The 24496-nt window shown below is 41.8% G+C and overlaps 1 protein-coding gene across 1 annotated transcript; it reads right to left on the reverse strand.

Moving 5' to 3' along the window:
- Positions 1-932: 932 nt before the first annotated feature.
- mfsd8l2 (major facilitator superfamily domain containing 8-like 2) lies at positions 933-24019 on the reverse strand. Its single transcript, XM_060921458.1, has 12 exons — positions 23944-24019; positions 23077-23262; positions 22518-22580; positions 22220-22339; positions 19314-19393; positions 18800-19091; positions 13565-13638; positions 13090-13303; positions 5340-5462; positions 5106-5236; positions 4569-4686; positions 933-1470 (listed from the first exon to the last, which is right to left on the reverse strand). The coding sequence occupies exons 1-11, from the start codon at positions 24017-24019 to the stop codon at positions 4606-4608; spliced, it is 1440 nt and encodes a 479-aa protein (XP_060777441.1). The 3' UTR covers positions 933-1470; positions 4569-4605.
- Between the last annotated feature and the right edge of the window lie 477 nt (positions 24020-24496).

Below are 24496 nucleotides of genomic sequence, written 5' to 3' on the forward strand. Positions count from 1 at the left end.
CTTTTTAAATCAAACGCATTAACAGGCCGTGTGTGTGTGTGTGTGTGTGTGTGTGTGTGTGTGTGTGTGTGTGGTCTACTGGGCGAGTGTGAATGTGTGTGTCAGACTGGGATTACAACCTGTCAGGCCACACACAGAGAGAGGAGGGATTGGGAGATAATCTGGATTAAAGTGTGAGAGGTTAAACACTTTGTCGTCCGGCTTTCTGCTGTAAATCACACCGAAGACAGATGTGCGTAAATACTGAAAATCAATTTTACATGTCAGAAAGCGGCATCGTTAGCATTCGGTGCCGATTCTTCCAGTTCGGCCATTTTGCCGACTTTAATTGGAGATTTATCAAGATGAAAAATATAAACGTTCTGGTCCTGTGTCTCGAGTTATTAAAAGTAAACACAGAAGCGGGGAACATTAAAATTACAGTGAAGTTGGGCTTGTTTGAGAGTTATTCCAAATTTCATCATAGTTTTAGTTAATTTATTTCACAACTATCCCCCTCTCTCTCTCTCACACACGCACGTTTCTCTTACTATTTTTATAAGGACCTTCCGAGCAAATGTCCCCACAAGATCAAAACTGTCAGATATTTCTGTTTCTGTGGGGAAATTTAATCCCCGGAAAGATAAAAAAAAAAAACACACACACACTTGTTTGTCTTACTATCCTTATGAGGACCGTTCATTCATATTTAACGTCAATGGGAGGTCCTCATAAGGATAATTTTGTGTGTGTGAGAATGTTTTTGCATCTTTCTGAGGACCAAATGTCCCCACAAGGTAAAAAAAAGAAAGAAAGGAAAATATTCCTATTCTTGTGGAGAAATCTGTCTACACACACACACTTTTGCCTTATGAGGACCTTCCACTGACGTATTAAATATATGACATTTAACATAGGTAATGCTACACCAAAACCTAAATCTAACTCCAACCTTAACCTCAGTAATCAAAACAAAACTCTTTTCTCCATTTGTTTTTAATAAAAGCTGAAGTTTTTGTAAAAACAAACAAACAAATCCTTGTGGGGACCAGCCAAATGTCCCCACAAGGTCAAAACTGACAGATATTCCAGTCCTTGTGGAGACATTTGCATGTACACGCACACACTCAGTGTTGTGGAGGAATAGCGCCCTCATCTGTACACTCACTGCAAACTACAATCACGCAAATCAAAGCAACCTTAGCATAAAGACTTGAAGACAATAAATTGCGTAGTTTGTTTAAATGCATTTTCATATTTACGGTACTGTACATTTTATGCAAAACAGTGCAAATTACATAACACGCAGAGCTGTATAAGGTGTGTGTGTGTGAGCATATGTGTGGGCGTGCGTGTGTGTCCATCCCTCTTGCTGTCTGAGGTCTGCTGCTCCTGGCACAAGCTGGTAACTACCACGGCTTCAGCATCTGTTCCACTGAGCACCACACGCACTCCAAACCCGGGCCAGACGGACCACCGCAAGCTGCTGTCCTGAATGGAAATTTAAAAAATAAATAAATAAATAAAAATTATAGATCTTTTCATTTCACTTGGCCATCTGGAGACGCAGTGTCGCGACTGGAATAAAGTGCGTCTCGTCCATGTCGCAACATTCTCACGTTGTCTGATACTAAACAGCGTTTTCTTTCGTCTAAATACATACATATCCATCCTAATTCACCATCACCTACATGAGCATTTTATAAAACAAACTGTCCTATAGTCGTCTTTACGGATTTTAAGCGTCCATAAATCACCTGCAATCCTGAGGCTCTGCCCTCCATGCCCTGTTTCAGATAAACAGCTAACGACGTCGCCGAAATTGGAGCAGGTGTTTCAGCGTGGGGGAAATAAATGAAAAATTCCGGCTCGCCAATTTATCCGATTTTCTAATATTCGTAATATACCCTGGTTAACATTTCCCTCACTGTTTAGAACACATAAGTGGGCACTTTCTGAACAGAGTGTCAAAGCAGCAAGTGGATTTTTCATTAAAAAACACACTACTGGTGGCCAAAAAAAACCACTACAGTTGAATTAATTTTCCACAGAATTTATCAAATCATGAGCATCCTCACTACAGCATCGGGCATGTCATATACTGGCCATAAAAATGACAAATGTTCATAAATAAACACACAAAAGTTAACTAGCTAGTAGGCTACGTGAAGAAAACTTGCCTATCTAGAGGTTAGTTGGCTAGCTTGCTACATAAAACAAACTAGCGAGTCTGCTAAATAAAACTAGCTAGTTGACTAGAAGTTAAATAACTACTTGGTTACGCATAACTAGGGTATGTTAAAGTTAACCAGCTAGTTGACTACATAGAAGTAGCTAGTTTGCATAAACGTTAGCTAGCTGGTTGGCGATACATAAGTAACTTGTTGGCTACATAAAATTAACTAGCTAGTGGGCAACATAAAAGTAGCTAGTCTAGCTAGTTTCTGAGCTATGCATTACTTGTTGTTGGCTACATAAAATTAGCTAGTTTGCATAAATGCATTACTAGTCGTTGGCGATATAAAAGTAGCTAGTTTGCATAAACATTAGCGAGCTAGTAGGCTACAGAAAAGTAGCTAGTCTGCATAAACTAGCTAGTTGGTCAGCTATGCATTACTAGTTGTTGGCTATATAAAATTAACAAGTCTGCATAAACATTAGCTAGCTAGTCAGCTAAGCATGAATAACTTGGCTATATGAAATTAACTCATCCATGTAAAAGTTAACTAGCTAGTCAGTTACATAAAAGTAGCTATTCTGCATCAGTGTTCGCTAGCTAGTGGGCTACATAAAAGTCAGCTAGCTGGTCAGCTCTGTATAACTAATTGCTGGCTATATAAAATTAGCTAGTATGCATAAAAGTTAACTAGCTAGTGGGCTACATAGAAGTAGCTAGTCTGCATAAACTTTAGCTAGTTGGTCAGCTCTGCATTACTAATTGTTGACTATATAAAATTAGCTAGTTTGCTATGTAAAAATATCTAGTCTGGATAAACTTTAGCTAGTTGGTCAGCTATGCATTACTAGTTGTTGGCTATATAAAATTAGCTAGTGTACATAAACGTTAACTAGCTAGTGGGCTAAAGAAAAGTCAGCTAGCTGGTCAGCTATGTATAACTAATTGCTGGCTATATAAAATTAGCTAGTTTGCATAAAAGTTAACTAGCTAGTGGGCTACATAGAAGTAGCTAGTTTGCATAAATGTTAGCTAGCTGGTCGGCTACACATGAGTAACTTGTTGGCTATGTAAAATTAACTAGTCTGCATAAACGTTAACTAGCTAGTGGGCTACAAAAAAGTAGCTAGTCAGTCAGCTATGCATTATTAGTTGTTGGCTATATAAAATTAACAAGTCTGCATAAACATTAACTAGCTAGTGGGCTACAAAAAAGTAGCTAGTCAGTCAGCTATGCATTATTAGTTGTTGGCTATATAAAATTAACAAGTCTGTATAAATGTTAACTAGCTAGTCAGCTATATAAAAGTTATCTAGCTGGTCAGCTATGCATGAATAACTTGGCTATATGAAATTACCCTCATCCATGTAAAAGTTAACTAGCTAGTGGGCTACATAGAAGTAGCTAGTCTGCATAAACTTTACCTAGTTGGTCAGCTATGCGTTACTAGTCGTTGGCGATATAAAATTAGCTAGTTTGCATAAACGTTAGCTAGCTAGTTGGCTACAGAAAAGTAGCTAGTTTGCATAAACTAGCTACTTGGTCAGCTATGCATTACTAGTTGTTGGCGATATAAAATTAGCTAGTTTGCATAAACGTTAGCTAGCTAGTGGGCTACAGAAAAGTAGCTAGTTTTCATAAACTAGCTATTTGGTCAGCTATGCATTACTAGTTGTTGGCACTATAAAATTAGCTAGTTTGCATAAACGTTAGCTAGCTAGTTGGCTACAGAAAAGTAGCAAGTTTGCATAAACTAGCTACTTGGTCAGCTATGTGTTACTAGTTGTTGGCCATATAAAATTAGCTAGTTTGCATAAACATTAGCTAGCTAGTGGGCTACAGAAAAGTAGCTAGTTTGCATAAATGTTAGCTAGCTAGTTGGTTACAGAAAAGTAGCTAGTTTTCATAAACTAGCTACTTGGTCAGCTATACGTTACTAGTTGTTGGCGATATAAAATTAGCTAGTTTGCATAAACGTTAGCTAGCTAGTGGGCTACAGAAAAGTAGCTAGTTTGCATAAACTAGCTGTTTGGTCAGCTATGCATTACTAGTTGTTGGCGCTAGAAAATTAGTTAGTTTGCATAAACGTTGACTACAGAAAAGTAGCTAGTTTGCATAAACTAGCTGTTTGGTCAGCTATGCATTACTAGTTGTTGGCGCTATAAAATTAGCTAGTTTGCATAAACGTTGGCTACAGAAAAGTAGCTAGTTTGCATAAACTAGCTACTTGGTCAGCTATGCATTACTAGTTGTTGGTGATATAAAATGAGCTAGTTTGCATAAAAGTTAACTAGCTGGTTGGCAACACTAACATTTTTGCGACATAAATTTAGTGAGTCTGCTGTTGATATAAAACGATTGTCAAGCGGTGCAGCTTGTGACCCAAAAACCCAAATGTCCTCCTCCTCTCACCTGAACAGTTTGACGTATGAACGAGGGACTTCCTCGTCTATCCTTCGCCCTCAGAGTCGTCTGCGTGCCGCACCACGGGGGGCTCCACCAGTTTTTCGTAGGACAGTGCCATCATGATCTGATCAACAACACACACACACAGTGGTTATAGTAAACCCAGTCCATTCAATACGAACCTGTTTTAAATCCCACTTTTCCAAATTCCTTTCTGAATTTGAGTTTCGGGCCTAAACTCTCTCTCAGTGTGTCTCAGTGCCTACAGCGCTGCCTGTGCAGCCAGATTTCTGAAAGGCATCACCATATCCTGACCTAAACAATCCCTCAATGCAGTGTGTCGACAAGAACAGAAGTTAAATTGCGGATGTTTGTCGATTATCATGCTAGCTTATTATTAGCCTGTCGATTGTTCGTACAGACCGATTAAATTACTAGAAGGGTCACGATAGAATCTTTCCGAAAGCACCTTCAGATTACGGATTCTGATCTCACGAGTGATTTCGGGTATTATCTCCGATCAGTAATCGGAAGACTAATCACCATAATGAGTGTGAGGAGAAACAGCATCATTCCCAGCATCACATACAAGTTTCCTGTTAAACCTCCAGCCCAGAGCGGACCCAGGATGGTCGCGAGACCTCCAACGGAGCGCCGTACACCTTGACTAAAACCTGTGGATATATAAAACGCGCACATACACTATAATAAGACGTCTGGTAATGAAAGATGATGAGATTTTATTCTTTTAGCTTCATTTTATCCTCACACACACACCTTGCGTCTTCTCTGCAGTGACTTTGGAGAAGAGGGACACCTGGGACACTGCGACGAAGGGAAGCCCCAGCAGCTGCAGGAACACCCCGATAATGAACTCGCTCAGCTCCAGCACAAAGCCACCTGATCTCACACACAATAGAACACATTTCCTACAACGCCCAACAACATTCTACACTTTGAAACCATGATAAAGTGTTTTGAAATACAATGGAGCACTTGCATGTGACGTCACAGCCGATCCAGATTGTGACAGACGCCATCTTGTCGGTCAAACGCCATATTCCGCCTTCTACTTCTGCTTTTACTTCTACCTTTTCTTCTGGAAAACCCTACTATATACAATCATACTACAACGGCTGCGGTTACAAGCTCTCCCTACCTGTGCACGTTTTTTATTTTTTTTGTGTGTATTTTTGCGTGTTGTTCGTCTGTACCGGACTTCAATATCCACTACAACCGTATGGACTTACTGGACATTGGTTTCCAGCAGAAAATGACGGTTTGTAGCGATTTCCATCGCATGCACGACATTCCGGACGAGATAGCGAGACCAGCGGGGTCTCCGTGGATTGTTATCGGAAGCAAAGCGAAGGAGGCGGCGCCGGGAGCGGAAGCAAAAGCGAGGCTACAGGCAGAGCCAGCCTGTTGACTAAGCTCAGAAAACAGCCACTCAAATCTCCACTGCCAAGCCTCTACCTCTCCAATGCCAGATCCATGGTAAACAAGACGGACAATTTGGAATTACCTTATTCTATTCTATAATCGGCTGGTCAGTGCTATACTCAATACTTAAGTGACTTACTCATCCAATGAGGATTCTTGTTTACAAGATGCCACATCTGAGTCGCTGACAAATCCTGAATTTCTGTAAAGATAACTGTGCAGAGGTTTATAGGCACGCAGTGCTTCACCACTGAACAGCGAGGGAAAGTTAATGAGGTAATTATACACGTCCGGGTATTCCGCTGGCAGTTCAAAATCCGGTCGTGAAAACTCCATCCGGTAAGTCATAAGGGTCATAAATCTGTAGATCGTTTATTTTAGACATATATCTAGTTATCGGTTCATTAGAAAAATGAGCCGTGTAGTCCGTCGGTTGAAATTGATCCATTTTGTACACGAGTGCAGCAGTATTCAGCTGTTTTTGACCAACAAGATGGCGGTTGTGTACTTAACGGTCACGTGACTGCAAGATCTCTATTACCACATTTATTTGATTTAAGAAACCAACAAACGGGGAAGTGGGGGGACAAAAAAACAAAACTCTGTTAGATCATGGTATCAATAAGCGTCGCTCTTTTTTTTGTGCATCATTGCACCTAATTCAATAAAAAACAAATTCGATCATGAATGAATAATGATAAAGCTAGACGGCCTTTCGATTTTATAAAAAATCGGTGAAATTTAGTTCTCGCTGAATTTGGTCATTGTGATACATGTTTATTTCTGTAATATTTCACAAAATATCAGGCCATTCTGTGGCTGGGAAGTTATTTAATTCAAGAGGATTAAAGCAAATAATGTGTATGAAATCGCTCTTACCTTTGACCGTGCATTGACAGTTCTATCATTCTATCGTGAAATGAACAGCTGATCACACCGAGGTGCTCGCCAATCGCCGATATTTATTAGTTTGGTCCTGCGGTTCCTTTCCTTCGTATATAACATAACGTCTTTTCTTCTCGCTTTCCGTTACTCTAGTCGCTCTTTCACGTTTCATTCGCACACTCGCGTCCTCCATTTTTCTCTCCTGTTTCAAATTTGTATCCCAAAACGGGGAAAGCCCACCACGTGATGGTGGCATGACGTAGTATCTTGTATTGGGTCATGGTGAAGCATGAAAAAATAGCGGTGAATTTAGGGCCACATGGCCCTAAATTCATTAATTGTTCTTTTTAAGACTAATAAAATTGGACGTCTGTGATTTAAATTCAGTAGCCACTAAAGAAAAATAATTAAGTGTCGGGAAAATTCTTTTGATGAGCTACACTTGAAAAATCTGAAAGGCAGTCTAGCTTTAAAGATCAGTCGATACAGTGTACCAGTAGCGTACAGTAGAAATGCACATGGTGCCTAGCTAGTCCAGGGTTCTGCCTAACTACTACCCTTCTACCACAGCGGTGCTGAATTCTCCATTTTGATTGGTCAGAAGTGTTTTGTTGATCCATTTCCGAGCGCATACGCAATACTGCGTCTATATTATATATCTATATTTTTTTCCCGTACAAACTTTGTTACAGATTTCTATTGTATGACTTCTACGGTACATGACAGTCAAAACATTACAAAAACATTTTCACGTTCCAAACGTTTGTGGGTTTTTTTTTTTTTTTTTCCAGCACAAAATTAAACGTTACGAAAAAAATTAAAAGTTTGTATCTGCGCAGCATATTCCATAAGAGAGCATTTTCTTTTCAGATCGAGGCCCACTTTACACGGGGACAGTCTGAAACAAAAACGCAAAAGTCCGTTTTCGTTCTCACTTTTTTCCGCGTCTGCACGACCGTTTTCAAGGAGGAACTCTGCGTCTATACGGTGACGCATAAATGTGTGGAATTCAATTGGATGTGCATGCCAGGCGGCTAGGTGGCGCTGTGAAAGACCTCCGCTATGTCTGCACGCATGCGCAACGTCTTCCGTCTTGTCTGATCTGCACATCTGCGCCGCGAAAACTTTGACTACTCTGGCTATTCGGTATAGATGTTCGAAGGACTCCTGGACGTTTATTAAAGCTGCCAGAGCAGCTTGAAGGTCCGTTGGATCGATGTAATCAGACATGCTCTTACTTTTTTACTTCCCGGGCTGGCATGTACAGTATATGACATATGTATGACGTAAGCGCGTACCCGACGTGAGCAGATCCGAGCAGAGTTTCGCGTATTGGGTAGTTTAGACGGATATGCAACGGGGGCTGTTTTTAACTTATCCACTCTGGAAGGCGTTTTCAATTTTTCCCGTTTTTCAGCCTCGGAAACGCCGTCCCCGTGTAGACGAAAGGCACTTCCGATAAAATATTTAGTCGTTTTTATTCGACAGCGTCCTCGTGTAATCAGGCCCTGAAAAAGAAAACATAATGAAGGCTACTGGGTTTTGGTGCAAAATTAAGAACTGAGTATGACAGAGTGTCCAGAAGGACCGTGGCTGGTTCTGGAAGACGCTCAGTAAAACCTACAGCTCATTTCCTTATCAAACTGCACTCACTGGACCTGAGACTACACTGAGTGCAGAATTATTAGGCAAGTGAGTATTTTGACCACAGCATCCTTTTAATTCATGTTGTCCCACTCCAAGCTGTTTAGGCTTGAAAGCCTACTACCAATTAAGTATATCAGGTGCTGTGCATCTGTGTAATGAGAGGGGGTGTGGTCTAATGACATCAACACCCTATATCAGGTGTGCATAATTATTAGGCAACCTCTTTTCCTCTGGCAAAACGGGTCAGAAGAGAGATCTGACAGACTTTGAAAAGTATAAAATTGTGAGATGTCTTGCAGACGGATGCAGCACTCTTGAAATTGCGAAGATGTTGAAACGTGATCACCAAACAATCAAGCGTTTCATTGCAAATAGTCAACAGGGTCGAAAGAAGCGTGTGGGGAAAAAAAAGGCACAAAATAACTGCACATGATCTGCGGAAAATCAAGCGTGAAGCTAACAAGCAGCCATTAGCATCCAGTTCTGCCATATTCCAGAGTTGCAACATTCCTGGAGTGTCAAAGAGTACAAGGTGTGCAATACTGAGGGACATGGCCAAGGTAAGGAAGGCTGAAAAACGACCACCACTGAGTAAGGCACACAAGATAAAACGTCAAGACTGGGCCAAGAAATATCTTAAGACTGATTTTTCTAAGGTGCTGTGGTCTGATGAGATGAGCGTGACTCTTGATGGGCCAGATGGATGGGCCTGTGGCTGGATCAGTAATGGGCACGGAGCTCCACTCCGACTCGGACGCCAGCAAGGTGGAGGTGGAGTACTGCTATGGGCTGGTATCATCAAAGACGAGCTTGTTGGACCTTTTCGAGTTGAGGATGGACTCAAACTCAACTCCCAGACCTACTGCCAGTTCCTGGAAGAAACCTTCAAGCAGTGGTATAGGAAAAAGTCAGCATCTTTCAAGAACATGATTTTCATGCAGGATAACGCTCCATCTCATGCGTCCAAATACTCCACTGCGTGGCTAGCCAGTAAAGGCCTGAAAGGTGAAAAAAATAATGACATGGCCCCCTTGTTCACCTGACCTAAACCCCATAGAGAACCTGTGGTCCATTATAAAACGTGAGGTCTACAAAGAGGGAAAACAGTACACCTCTCTGAACAGCGTCTGGGAGGCCGTGGTTGCTGCTGCACACAATGTTGGTCGTGAACAGATAAAGAAATTGACAGAATCTATGGATGGAAGGCTTTTGAGCGTCCTCATGAAGAAGGGTGGCTATATTGGTCACTGATTTGTTTTTGTTTTGTGTTTGAATGTCAGATATGTTTATTTGCAAATCTGGAGTTGTCATATCAGTGTACCTGGTGAAAATAAATAAGTGAACTGGCTACATATTTGGTTTTTATTAAGTTGCCTAATAATTCTGCACAGTGAAAGTTACCTGAACACATACACATTCTCCTAAAATGGCCAAAACTAAAAACGCCCCACTCTAACTTCCATACGTATTCAGCTTTGATATTTATGAGTCTTTTTGTTTGATTGAGAACATAGTTGTTGTTCAATAATAAAACTAATCCTCAAAAATACAACTTGCCTAATAATTCTGCACTCCGTGTAAAGCAAAGGGTCGTCTCACACCAAATATCGACTTCGTTTCATTTATTATGGCTTACTGATTACTGTTTATAGTATTTTTAAAGCCGTTTTTGGTCAACAGCATTTCTTTACACGTGCCTAAGACTTTTACACACAACTGTGTATTGTTTCTATAGTAACAACATGCATAACTCTGGACAGGTGAGGTTTTCGATGAGGTGATGGCACGACTGGTTATAGCTGCTTGATAATGCAAGTGATAACAGGGACTCTCTTGTTTCATGGTTGTTCCACGTAACTATAAATGGATACAACGCAGTAATTTTAATCAGTAAAATTGCATTAATTATTGCAATCAGTGCGGTTTGTTTGTTTGTGTGTCTGCCTGTTAACAATCTAGCGTCTAGACGGTTGCACCGACTGACTTCAAATTTTCAGGGTAGGTGGGCAATTCTCTATAGATTACCTGATTACATTTTGGGGGTAATCAGGTCAAGGCTACCGGAAAGGTCAACCTTTCGGTCAAAATAACATTTTCCATTATAACTCAAACGGTTGCCGATAGATAGATAGACGTTTACTAGTATGAGCATATAGGAACTCCAGTATGGCCTTTCATTTGGCACCATGATCTTTGACCTTGAAAGGTCAAACTCAAGGTCATGGGTTTTCAAAGGGCTATAACTTTAAAATGGTTCATGACAGCCAGATGTTTCCCATTATCAACATATACAGTGGTGCTTGAAAAGTTTGTGAACCCTTTAGAATTTTCTATATTTCTGCATAAATATGACCTAAAACATCATCAGATTTTCACACAAGTAGATAAAGACAACCCAGTTAAACAATTGAGATGAAAAATATTATACTTGGTCATTTGTTGATTGAGGAAAATGATCCAATATTCCATATCTGTGAGTGGCAAAAGTATGTGAACCTTTGCTTTCAGTATCTGGTGTGACCCCCTTGTGCAGCAATAACTGCAACTAAACGTTTGCGGTAACTGTTGGATCAGTCCTGCACACCGGCTTGGAGGAATTTTAGCCCGTTCCTCCGTATAGAACAGCTTCAACTCTGGGATGTTGGTGGGTTTCTTCATATGAACTGCTCGCTTCAGGTCCTTCCACAACATTTCCATTGGATTAAGGTCAGGACTTTGACTTGGCCATTCCAAAACATTCACTTTATTCTTCTCGAACCATTCTTTGGTAGAACGACTTGTGTGCTTAGGGTCATTGTCTTGCTGCATGACCCACCTTCTCTTGAGATTCAGATCATGGACAGATGTCCTGACATTTTCCTTTAGAATTCGCTGGTATAATTCAGAATTCATTGTTCCATCAATGATGACAAGCCGTCCTGGCCCAGATGCAGCAAAACAGGCCCAAACCATGATACGACCACCACCATGTTTCACAGATGGGATAAGGTTCTTATGCTGGAATGCAGTGTTTTCCTTTCTCCAAACATAACGCTTCTCATTTAAACCAAAAAGTTCTATTTGGGTCTCATCCATCCACAAAACATTTTTCCAATAGGCTTCTGGCTTGTCCACGTCTTTGTCCACTTTAGCAAACGGCAAATGAGCAGCAATGTTCTTTTTGGAGAGCAGTGGCTTTCTCCTTGCAACCCTGCCATGCACACCATTGTTGTTCAGTGTTCTCCTGATGGTGGACTCATGAACATTAACATTAGCCAATGTGAGAGAGGCCTTCAGTTGCTTAGAAGTTACCCTGGGGTCCTTTGTGACCTCGCCGACTATTACACGCCTTGCTCTTGGAGTGATCTTTGTTGGTCGACCACTCCTGGGGAGGGTAACAATGGTCTTGAATTTCCTCCATTTGTACACAATCTGTCTGACTGTGGATTGGTGGAGTCCAAACTCTTTAGAGATGGTTTTATAACCTTTTCCAGCCTGATGAGCATCAACAACGCTTTTTCTGAGGTCCTCAGAAATCTCCTTTGTTCGTGCCATGATACACTTCCACAAACATGCGTTGTGACGATCAGACTTTGATAGATCCCTGTTCTTGAAATAAAACGGTGCTCACTCACACCTGACTCTAATTTCATCTTCAAATGAACTGCTAATCCTAGAGGTTCCCATACTTTTGCCATTGGATCATTTTCCTTAACTGGGGTCTCTTTATCTACTTTTAGGACTTGTGTGAAAGTCTGATGTTTTCGGTCCTATTTATGCAGAAATATAGAAAGGGTTCTAAAGGGTTCACGAACTTTCAAGCACCACTGTAAGAAGTCCCATATGCGCTTTCAGTTGCCGCCATGACCTTTGACCTTGACCAAGGTCATAGATTTTCATAGGACAATCACCTGACAGCTGATGACTGAGAAATTACCATTATCAACCTACAGGTGGAAAATAAGTGCTGCTGGGCGAGGTTTGTTTTGCCTGGCGACACTTGCTGGAAAATTAGTATCGTGTAAGAGGAATAAAACACTCCGAGATGTGCTGTTCGTGCAAAACAGGCTACCACAAAGAAAACGTTCATTCTTGGCAAAACACCAAACAGCACTGTATAGGTTTTAAGATTCCTTTCGCTTGGTCTGGTTTCGTTTTATTGCCCATGGAGCACTTTTTGTCATCCAGACCCATCAGGCAAACATCTGTGCCTTTTTAATTATCCTCCGTTTGTTGTATTTTTCACTGTGAGCACAGCAGGTAGTCATGAATAATTGAAAAAAATGTTTCGAAGTGTCCATACACTTCTTGACAGTGTTTGAATTCTTCTGCACCCTACTGGAAGATATACTGCATTTTTATTTGATTTAAAAAAAAAAAACATCAACAACAAACACACACAGAGTGATATTGCAGGAAGAAAAGAGCACCGCTCTACACGCACCACCTGGCATCAAACAGAGCCAGCATATTGTGGCTGTCCACACGCAGGTGTGTGCCAGTCTGTCCGGGCATGTGGCCAACTGAGCTCTCACACTTTATAACTCACTCACACACACACTCGCACGCTTACCCTTGGGGTCGGCAAGGAAGACGAGGCACCAGACACAGGCCACGCAGCTCACGATCAGGCCGGCAGCGAGCAGCACACGCTCCTCCAGCATGCGGCTCAGCCAGCGAACGACAAAGAACCCGACGATGACCTCCACGCCACACAGTCCGTACATCACACTGTTCCCCAGCTCACCAAAGCCGAAGTACTTCTGCGTCATTGGCGTGACCATGGTCTAAAGACGACACAATGATGCTTTCTTTAACATTAACCCGAATAATATTCTCGTATTAATACTCTTATTATGTAAAATACCATTCTACACCATTTTGGGTTTTCAAATCGGTGGTTGTTTCCATGGAAACAGTGAGAGGTGAGATCTCTCAAGTGCAAGAAGTTTGAGCGTTTGAGACCTTGCTACAAAAATTAAGTAAATACCAGTACACTAACTGGCTCAAAAAGCTAACCATTCTCTTGTCTAAGAATAAGAATGCACCTCGAGTGCGGTCTGATTAAAGAGCGTGATGAACTGTGCGGTCAGGAGAACCACCACCTCCTCCCTCAGGAACTCTAAAGAGAGAAGAAAAGAGAGACGGATAAGTGAAGGAGACAAAGCTGTGGCACGGATCGATAAAAGCTATATCGCAGTATATCACAAACGCACAAACGTAGAAAAGGTGCACAGGTCAATAAAGACTTTCCCCAGTCTGAGATCATCTCCCTCAGTCGCAACAGGAGGAATCGATGAAGAGTGATCCCACCCACACACACCCACACACACACTGGTGCAGCCTCGATCTATACTCAACAACTCCCTTCTCCCCAGGGGTGATGAAAACATTTTACCGAGAGCCGCCCAGCTAACAATTTCAGTTTCAGGAAAGTCTGGTTTGAAGGAAATTCTTGGCTGTTCGGAAAACGATTTGTTTTTGATATGAAAGCATTCCTACGAGTGTTTTCCAGAATTTTTTACTAACCTTGTGGATGGGAGTCCAACCGTTTAAACACTTGAAGCACTGAAGAAGACCGTCAGCATTCAAATAGTCACAACGTGCAATTTCAGCCATGTTAATTCACTATTAATATTAATATCCACAATTTAAAGTAAGGTTAATAATATAAACTTAGATTACACATTTTTCAGTTTTACTCAAATTAGGGTGGTGCAAAAATGAGTACACCCCACAACATCTAGTAATTTGTATGGCCTCCATGATTTTTAATGACGGCACCAAGTCTTCTAGGCATGGAATGAACAAGTTGGCGACATTTTGCAACATCAATCTTTTTCCATTCTTCAACAACGACCTCTTTTAGTGACTGATGCTCAACTCGTCTCTTCAGAATTCCCCGTAGGTGTTCGATTGGGTTCAGATCAGGAGACGTACTCGGCCACTGAATCACTTTCACCCTGTTCTTCTTCAGAAATCCAACAGATGCGTGTTGGAAAAGTGCACGACGACCAAGGGCACGGAGTGATGGTAGCATCTTCTCTTTCAGTATAGAGCAATACGTCTGTGAATTCATGATGCCATCAATGAAATGCAGCCCCACATAAGGACACTGCCACCACCATGTTTCACTGTAGGCACCAGGCATTTTTCTTTGTATTCCTCACCTTTGCGACGCCATCAGTTCCAAAAACATTTATCTTGGTCTCATCACTCCAGAGTATAGAGTCCCAGTAGTCTTCATCTTTGTCAGCATGGGCCCTGGCAAACTCTAGGCGGGCTTTTTTGTGCCTGGGCTTTAGGAGAGGCTTCCATCCGTGCATGCCATTCTTCTGCAGTGTACGCCGGGAAATAGTCACCCCAGTTTGGCTTTCTACTTCTTTAGATAACTGCAGTGAACTTGCATGCCGATTTTCTTCAACCCTTCTCATCAGAAGACGCTCCTGTCGAGGTGTTAACTTCCACTGACGACCTTGACGTCTCTGTGAGATGGTTGCAGTTCCAGCTTTCTGAAATTTTTGTACCACTTTTGCTACAGTATTCTGACTGATAAGTAAAGCTTTGCTGATCTTCTTGTAGCCTTCACCTTTGTGGTGGAAAGAAATTATTTTCTTTGGGGAATTCTGAAGAGACGAGTTGAGCATCAGTCACTAAAAGAGGTCGTTGTTGAAGAATGGAAAAAGATTGATGTTGCAAAATGTCGCCAACTTGTTCATTCCATGCCTAGAAGACTTGGTGCCGTCATTAAAAATCATGGAGGACATACAAAGTACTAGATGTTGTGGGGTGTACTCATTTTTGCACCACCCTAATTTGAGTAAAACTGAAAAATGTGTAGTCTAAGTTATATTATTAACCTTACTTTCACGTTATAAGTTAAACAGATGTTATATTAAACTTTGTCTCGTCAACATTTTGGAAATTGTTTGCGTTCATTGAGATATTGTTTAAAATGTTACTTTTCAAAGGGGGTGTACTCATTTACGCTCAGCACTGTAATTATTTTTTGTTCAGCGGACCAAAAGCTACTCAATTTGAATCACACACTTTCAATGTTATTAGGTTTCGTTTTTTTCATAGAACAATTAATGAATTTAGGGCCACATGGCCCTAAATTCTCTGCTATTTTTTCCTGCTTCACCATGACCCAATACAAGATACTACGTCATACCATTATCACGTGGTGGGCTTTCCCCGTTCGCACAAGGTATTGAGGTATTTCACCTGACGTCACAGGGTCACGTGACGCCCTGGTGTCCGCCATTTTGAACGTCAAGCTACATACTAACGCTGCAGACAGAGAGGGAGAACCAGCTTGAAAAAAAAACGTGTTACAGACACCTAGAATAGATTAATTTGTCAGTAAGCACTCTATAAATAACCATGGTGTTTGCTTGTTGTGCTGTGGGCTGCCACAACAGACAGGGACGGCGTGCAGGACGCTCCTTTTACCCGTTTCTAGTGATGGGAATTTCGGCTCTTCTTACTATAAGGAGCCGGCTCTTTTGGCTCCCAAAATTTTATTTTTGATTTAATTGCTGCAATTAACTAGTTAATTAATTACATTATTATTTATATTTTATCAATAGGATGTTTTCCATTTTATTTTTTAGTTTTTGTAGCCATTGTAAAGCTTTGTAAAGTATAGCAGTGTAACAATGTTCTAGCTATAGAAATAAAACTTACTTACCAATTAATAAATTATTTTCTCACAAACATAATGCAAAACTGTGTTATATTACCAATATAAAATACACAGCTGATTTTCCCCTCCTCAGGTGCCTCACAGACTCCTCTCCCCTGCGCTCCACAGCTTTAAGCATTACACCAATTTTCCTATTTTCGCAGCTGTGAATTACATCAACCCCCCCAACCAAAAAAAGTAGGCGTACACCATGCTACTTTTTTTCCTTTGAATGGTAATAGACAACACAAAGACGCAATCGGACAGCAACTTTTTTTGTGAAAGTCTCTCTCTCTGAGGCACCTAAGGACAAAAAACTAATTCGGCTCCCACCGAAGAGCCGGCTCCCGTCGTTCACTTCAAAGAGCCGGCTCTTTGAACCGGATCGTTCGCGACCGACACATCACTACCGGTTTCCTACTGACCCAGACAAGAGGGCCAAATGGATTGCAGCTGTGAAGAGACAGGATTGGGAGCCAACAGAGTACTCCAGACTTTGCAGTGATCATTTCATTTCAGGTTAGTTTATCAGTTAACGCAATTTTGATAAAATATACAGCAAAAAGTAAACGGGTCAGTGTTTGTTAACCCATCTGAGCAGTGAAACAAGGCAGTGTTAATTTGTCTAGGGTTGCATGTAGCAGACATCAGACATAAAACGCAATAACAGAGGCTGGAAAGAAACGGGACACAGAAATAAATAAACAGGGCTCCATACCAAGGCTGGGTACAGTGTTTGTGATAAAAGACAGATCCGATTTAACACGAATCACAGCTTACTTTCTTGTTAAAATGTGCAAAGGTCTCCACCATCTCATACCGCCTTGCACTGAAGGACTTAAGCGTGCCGTCCAAAATGGCTGCGTCACGTGACTTGGTCACGTGGGTGAAATACCTCAATACAAGTGTGGGATACAAAATTTGAAACAGGAGAGAAAAACGGAGGACGTGAGTGTGCGAATGAAGCACGAAAGACCGTCTACAGTAACAGAAAGTGAGAAGAAAAGACGTTATGTTATATACGAAGGAAAGGAAACGCAGGACCAAACTAATAAATATCGGCGGTCAGCGAGCACCTTGGTGTGATCAGCAGTGCTGGGAATAACGGCGTTAGAGTATAACGGCGTTACTAACGGAGCCACATTTTGGGTAACGGAATAATTACTTAGTTACTTAATCCATATTTGTATCGCCGTTACCGTTACTCGGGAAGTAACGTGATGCGTTACAATTTGATATGGGCGCCTTGACAACATGAGCATTGGCAACACGGTACCGCAATATATAATAATAATTATGTACCAATATGGCTTTTACATTCTCCCATTCACCCTTTGAATGCAAGAGAACAAATCGTGATTTGCTAAGATGTTCTAGGTGGGTGGAGTCGATTGTGTTTTCCCGCTACGCACACACGCGCACACAGAGATGGGGAAGAGACAATGGCAGCACCAAGCCGCAAAGTCGCATTTTCGAACTGGAAACACCGGCATAATTTCACGCTGGTTGAAGTCAAAGGCAATAATGTTTATGTCCAATGCAAACTGTGCCCTGGAAACAAAGTTCTGTAAATGCGTTAGTAACTGCGTTACTTCACTAGAAAAGAACAGTTATCCTCGTGTATCTGTAAGCAAAAAAAAAAAAAAGTAACGCAATAAATACTTTTCCTGGTAACTAGTTACTTTTCTAGTGAAGTAACGCAGTTACTAATGCAATTACTTTTTTGGAGAAGTAACTAGTACTTGTAACTAATTACTTTTTCAAAGTAATGTGCCCAGCACTGGTGATCAGCTGTTCGTTTAGCGACAGAATGATAGAACTGTCAGTGCATGCTCAAAGGTAAACCTGCACATGCGCACACGCGCATGCACTTCCTCTGTTTGCTTGACTGCACGAAGCGAGCGATTATATTTCATGCACATTATTTGCTTTAATCCCCTCAAATTAAATAACTTCCCAGCCACAGAATGGCCTGATATTTTGTGAGATATTACAGAAATAAACACGCATCACAATGACCAAATTTCAGAGGGAACTAAATTTCACTGATTTTATGAAATCGAAAGGCCGTCTACCTTTAATATGGCCATGGTATAATCAACTCGGGTGATAAAATTGTAATTAAGTGTAGCTTGTAATTTGTTACTTTGAGCTCTCCGTTCAAGAAATCGTGCCCACGTTTTGGCAAACTGGATGGATCTAATTGGATTCTGAAAAAGTCCTTTTGAAACAAATGAAGCATGGTGGTGGTAGCAGCATCATGTTGAAAATGACCCTTGTGCCAGCTTAATCCTAAAGAGAAGTCCCGGATCCAGCCTCAAATTATCCCCCCCCATTCCCACTGCTTGTCAAGTCGTCTTTTCTTCTGATAACCTGAAGGTTACTTGGAGATAAATAGCATTGCTTAGAATCACTCAGTTGTACAGGCTGCAAGAACATAAATCTGTAGAGTATTAACAACCCCCTTCGTCGTTCATTCGATTCACTACCTAGAAATTATTCTTAAGTTATATAAAATTTATGATGGAATTATTATATATTCGCAGCTTCACACAGTCATCGCCCTGGCAACAACTTCAGCCCACACGACACGCACCTTGGCTGGCGTTGAAGTTCTCGAAGGGGTCATCCAGGGAATGAGGACTGTCTGAGGCAGGTGCGAGGTCTTCTGAAAGCTGCGTCTCGGTCTGGTCAGATAGCACCATGGTGCAGGAACCTGACACCGGTGTACTATCGTCACCCTGCGAGCACACAAGAGGTCGCTCCTCTTCTTCCCTGACACAGTGAAGGGCAGTGTGCATCTCGGGTACGGAGTCCAGCGGAGGGACGTCCCAGTACAGCACAACCACGGCTAACTGGAGCACCAGCCACATGGTACACATGAAGAGCTGAAACAAATACAGGGCAAAGGAACTGGTTTGCGTTTAGGGGTTAACAGTATCATCATATCACAGAATATCTTGGTATACTTGGTCACACCAGTGGCTGCATACTAATGTACTAAATATTATACCAAAATAGTACATCAGACATTTTAACCTATGTTATTTAACGAACACTATTTTGGATAGAGCCCATGACTCTGTGCCTTTTTGTTTGGGTGGTCTTACCCCAGGAGCGGTGTACTTGTTCACGATGAACGGTCCCAGTTGAAAATCGCACAATCGCAGGAAAATGTTAAAAGCAGGCCCTACAAACAACAAGCCACTGTATATCATCATGGAAGAAAGCAAACAATAAGACCTACCCTGTCTATCTATAAACAACCCCACCCCTTCTCCCTTGGGGTGAAAATATTTTTTCCTGAAATAGGACTTTTTTTTTCCCTTTTCAGGAAGACTGAACCCATGCATGGTGAGAGAGGTCTACTAGTTCAATCCATCCAGCGAGCAATTTTAGAACATTATGGATTTTTAAACTTCAAAGAAAATGCAATGAAATTATCCATCCATCCATCCATCCATCCATTATCTGTAGCCGCTTATCCTGTCCTACAGGGTCGCAGGCAAGCTGGAGCCTATCCCAGCTGACTATGGTACACCCTGGACAAGTCGCCAGGTCATCGCAGGGCTGACACACAGACAACCATTCACACTTACGGCCAATTTAGAGCCACCAATTAGCCTAACCTGCATGCCTTTGGACTGCGGGGGAAACCGGAGCAAACCCACACGGACACAACATGCAAACAACACACAGAAAGGCCCTCATCGGCCGCTGGGCTCGAACCCAGGACCTTCTTGCTGTGAGGCGACAGCGCTAACCACTACACCACCATGCCGCCGCAATGAAATCAAGTGTTGTGAATAAGTTTTTATAAAATATGTTTGGAGGCAAAGCATGGTGATGGTAGTATCATGTTGAGAATTACCCTTGTGCTAGTGGCAGGCTTGTAGTACTCGAGTCCAGGACTCGTGATTTGACTTGGACTCGTGCATTCACTGCATTTGGACTTGTAAATTGGAGACGAGGACTCTGATTTTTTTTTTTTTTTGTAACATGCCATAATAATTTGGCATAAGATATTTACATTTATATCTACATTAATTTTATACTAATTTCATGCAAGAGAATGCACATTCACCTGTTCATACGTCGTGTTCAGGAACAAACATGAACATGACGGCGCTAAAATGCCTGGAGAGAACGCTCCTAGGATTGTCTGCTTTGCTTATACAGACTTCTCGTGCAGTGGGGGGAAAAAAATGCACTGCTATGTGTTCCATATGTAGAAGAACTATCGAGGAGACGACGGGGACAACCTCGAACTTCAATCGTCATTTGGCAAGACCACACCCAGAGAAGGAAGTGACATGCTATGTTCATTGCTCTGTTGATAGTGGGCGGGGCTTGCTTGCTGAGCGATGAACTAGCTAGTGTTAACCCTCTCTCATGTTATTTGCCCTGTTGAGAGTGGGCGGGGCTTGCTGAGCGATGAACAAGCTTTTTACCTGTAGCCTATTAACTAAAATGGGGCAGTCGAGCAGTGACGTTAGTCCGACACAGTAGCAGAGACGCTTTCACATATAAAGGCAGCGACAGCCACCGTCAAATGGTGCAGTTGGAGTATTGTTCTCGGACTCGACTTGAAATTTTCTTTAATGACTCGGATTTGAACACTGGGGTAGAGCCCTGCACTCCCGCAGGAGTCCCGCGGGACTCGCGGGACCCGCCGCAAAGCAGTGCGGCGAGGGACAAATTTTGAAAGCTCATTGCGGGCACGGGCGAGACCGGAAGTGCACATATGCGCGCGTGGGCGGGAGCGGGAATGCACATATGCGGAGCGGGTGGGAGCGGTGATAAGCTGCAGTCCCGCTAACTAAAAACGTGCTTGAAATAAAATTTATAAATTATAAATTTTTATGTCTATCATATATAATTTGTGCTAGAAATTTTATTTGGCATTAATAAAAACATTTTAAGATGCCTAAATTCGCAGAGAAAGTCAGATTGCCAGATTGAGTGAGAAATGGCATCTTAAACTTGCCATTAATCACCCTAAGAAGAAATTCTTTGATCACTCTAATGACTCGCAGTTCACACCCAGCTAGCAAGAAAACCACAAGTAAGTTGATTTACTTGTTGCAGTAGTCTACAACTTTAATCAGAGAGACAGGTTACACAGTGACGGTAGGCTTGACTCAATGCTATCCCAGAAATCCTTCCTGTAATATGCAAATTTGGCTGTCCAATCAGAGGCGGCCAAATTTGCATATTACAGGAAGGATTTCTGGGATAGCATTGAGTCAAGCCTACCGTCACTGTGTAACCTGTCTCTCTGATTAAAGTTGTAGACTAACGCAAGCAGTAAATCAATTCACTTCTTTTACTAGCTCTGCTTTGTAATAATAAAAAAAAGAAAAAAAAATACACTGGTACAAAGCAAGCCCATTCACTTTTTTATGCTGATCAAAGAATTGCAATGGTTTCTCATGTGATAAAAATGTGTGATTTGCGATTATCGTTTGACAGCAGTAATTATTATTATTAGAGATACTACATGCTGAATTCAGAAACAAGGTAAACAATAACAAACGTGAGCTGTAGATATTTATGCTCAAATCCATTCAAAGTAGGGGGCGGGGCACCATCACACTGTGTCAAGACAAGAACTTTCCTGAGAAATAACGCGAATGTCTGCATCATGCGGGATTTGCGGGCGGGAGCGGGACAAAATATGGCAGGCGCGGGCGGGAGCGGGACTGAAAATCATAATTTTTTTATGGGCGCGGGCGGGAGCGGGACTGAAAATCATAATTCTTTGCGGGCGCAGGTGGGAGTGGGACTGCACAATGCGGGCGCGGGCGGGACTGAAAAATCCGACCCACGCAGACCTCTACACTGGGGACTCGAGACTAGACTCGGACTCGAGGTTTAGTGACTCGACTACAACACTGGCTGGTGGTTGGGCCAAATTCTTAGTTAGTTTTTGACTTACAATGTCATCAGTTCTCAGTAATGGAGTCTGACTTTAGTATCATGCTATGCCACAAAACCACAAATGACTTCGACTGACCGATCAGGAGTCCGGCTTGTCGTGATGCCATCACAGCGGCGAACACTCGAGCTCGTTCTTCAGGAAAGGTGGTCCGTGTCAGGAAGCCAAAAATGGACGAACCTGCGCCAGCTCCGACGCCTGGGATCATTTTATATACAAGCCATGTTGTAAAACACAAGTTTTAAAGATTCCTCAAGATAAAAGATGGTTCACTGCATCACCAGGAAAACCGATTATGTGAGAATTTGCAGTTTAGTGAGTGCTACCCATGTTTGGATTTTGAAATCGGTGTAGATCAAAGTCTAACCATTCTCACCTGCAACAAGTCGACTGGACAGGAGAAGCCATTTTGAGTAGCCTATGAAGTACATGAAGTTCCCTGTATGAAGAAATAGTTCTTAGTGTACAATATGAACTGTGTAAGGAATAAAATACTTTGGTGGTGTGATGTGGCCCAATAAGACTACAGTAATAAGCAGACTTTTTGTCATCACTCCAAAGTTGATGGTTTTCCAATAACTGCGTGTTTGGAAGCTTTTAGTCCTCAATGGTTACATTTTTTATTTAGTCAAGAAAGTCCACCATACAAATTTCCGTTCCTATAGAAACAAGAACAAAACCAATAAAATACCATAATTGTTGGTAATTCGCTATGGTGTTAGATGAACAAAACACCTCATGACATGCTGTTATTGGAAAATAATCAAGTTTGGGGTGCTACAGTAACTCAGCTTCATCACACCTCACAATCATCGTTGAGAATTTTGTTGATTGTTTCCCTACAACAGCACACCCCACAAGTCTTTTATTCCTGATGTATCACACGCGAGTGTAGACCTCATAATTCTGGCCTGGATCTTTCTCTCAACACTCACCCACAATCTCAAAGAGGTTCGAGAAAAGGATGATGGTCTTTGTAGTGCGGGTTCGATCAGACCAGCGTCCGAATAACGGCCCCGTCACGAGTCCACTGAAACTGAACGCGGACAGACCGAGTCCGAGGAAATACGGCGGGGCATCGAGAATCTGCAGATACCTCCATATAGTCGGGAGGATAACAGCTTCGAGAGAGAAAGAGAGGGGGATAAATAAAAATAGATCAGTTACGAGAACGCAGGAAGTCTGTAACCTGGTTGATGACGTCATCAAGGCACCTCCTCGTGTCCTTTCAACAGGTTCCATTTCGTTGCGATGAGAACTTGGGATTCGTCGGAAGGCATATAAACCACGCCGCTTTTCTTGGGATTGGCAGGTTTACAGGCCACACCCCCTTCCATTGGTCTGACGGGTGAAGAAGGATCACTGAAACTGAAAGGTTCATAGGCCACACCTCCTTTCCTGGAACTGACAGGCACAGAGGCCACGCCTCCTTCATTGTGTCTTCCAGGTTTAAAGGCCACACCTCATTCCCAGTGGTTTTTATTATACAGTATTTATTAAAACAAACAACAACAACAAAAAAAACTAAAGATCAAGGAGTCGTCGTCATGATCCATTTTCTTGACGGTATAAAATAATACATCAAAAGAAAAATTTAATTTGCTATAATGAAGAATAATTTAATATAATAGTCTAACGTAAGCCAAAGTCATTTTGTTTACCAAATTCTAATTCACATTTTTGTCCTTTCCTCCTACAGTAGAGGGTTTTTTGCTAACTGGAGAAACAGTAGCGCACACACAGCGTTTATATTCAATCCACAAACAATCTGTTAACCTCTAAACGCACGATCAGACACTCACCATATTCAATACCACTCAGGAAAAACAGCAGTCCGATTGTGACAAAAGAAAGTTTCCTCTTACGTCCGTAATCCATCAGTATGACTTCCTACAATGGTGCCTTTTTCACCCAAGTGTCCTCATTACTCCATTTTTGTTCCTGCTTTGAGGAAACGGTCCAAACGAGAGACGTGATGTTCCCACTTAAGGCCTTTCTCTCGCATGGAGGCTGTTGCAATCCATCTCTCTTTTTCAATCAGGAATACACACACGAGAAGAAAAAAAAAACAGGCAGATGTTTCACGTCTTCAAGGCTTTTTTTTTTTGAATAAATAAATAAAACTATCTTTGTACAGGAGGTATTTCGATCTCGGCTAGCCTGATCGCCTCCAGCGTAGGGTCAAATCCTCTGAAATAGTACACTGACCAGTAGCAAAGTCGATGTTTTATTAATCGTGTTAAAATAAAGATGAGTTGCAATCTGATTCCAGTATTTTTTTTTTTTAAAGTGCTTTTTAGTTCAGGGCAATTTGTGGAAAGATGAACAGCTTCCAAATGAGCCTTATTGAGGCCA

The sequence above is a fragment of the Neoarius graeffei genome, chromosome 1, assembly GCF_027579695.1.
Source record: "Neoarius graeffei isolate fNeoGra1 chromosome 1, fNeoGra1.pri, whole genome shotgun sequence".
In the NCBI taxonomy this organism is placed as follows: domain Eukaryota; kingdom Metazoa; phylum Chordata; class Actinopteri; order Siluriformes; family Ariidae; genus Neoarius; species Neoarius graeffei.

Excerpts from the sequence above, each read along its gene's own strand:
- mfsd8l2 (XM_060921458.1), bottom strand. The coding sequence starts at position 24,019 with ATGGATTACGGACGTAAGAGGAAACTTTCTTTTGTCACAATCGGACTG. Across the intron at positions 23,263-23,943 it reads CCTGAGTGGTATTGAATATG|CTGTTATCCTCCCGACTATA; the intron begins GTGAGTGTCTGA and ends TCTCTCTCGAAG. Across the intron at positions 13,304-13,564 it reads TTAATCAGACCGCACTCGAG|ACCATGGTCACGCCAATGAC; the intron begins GTGCATTCTTAT and ends TGTCGTCTTTAG.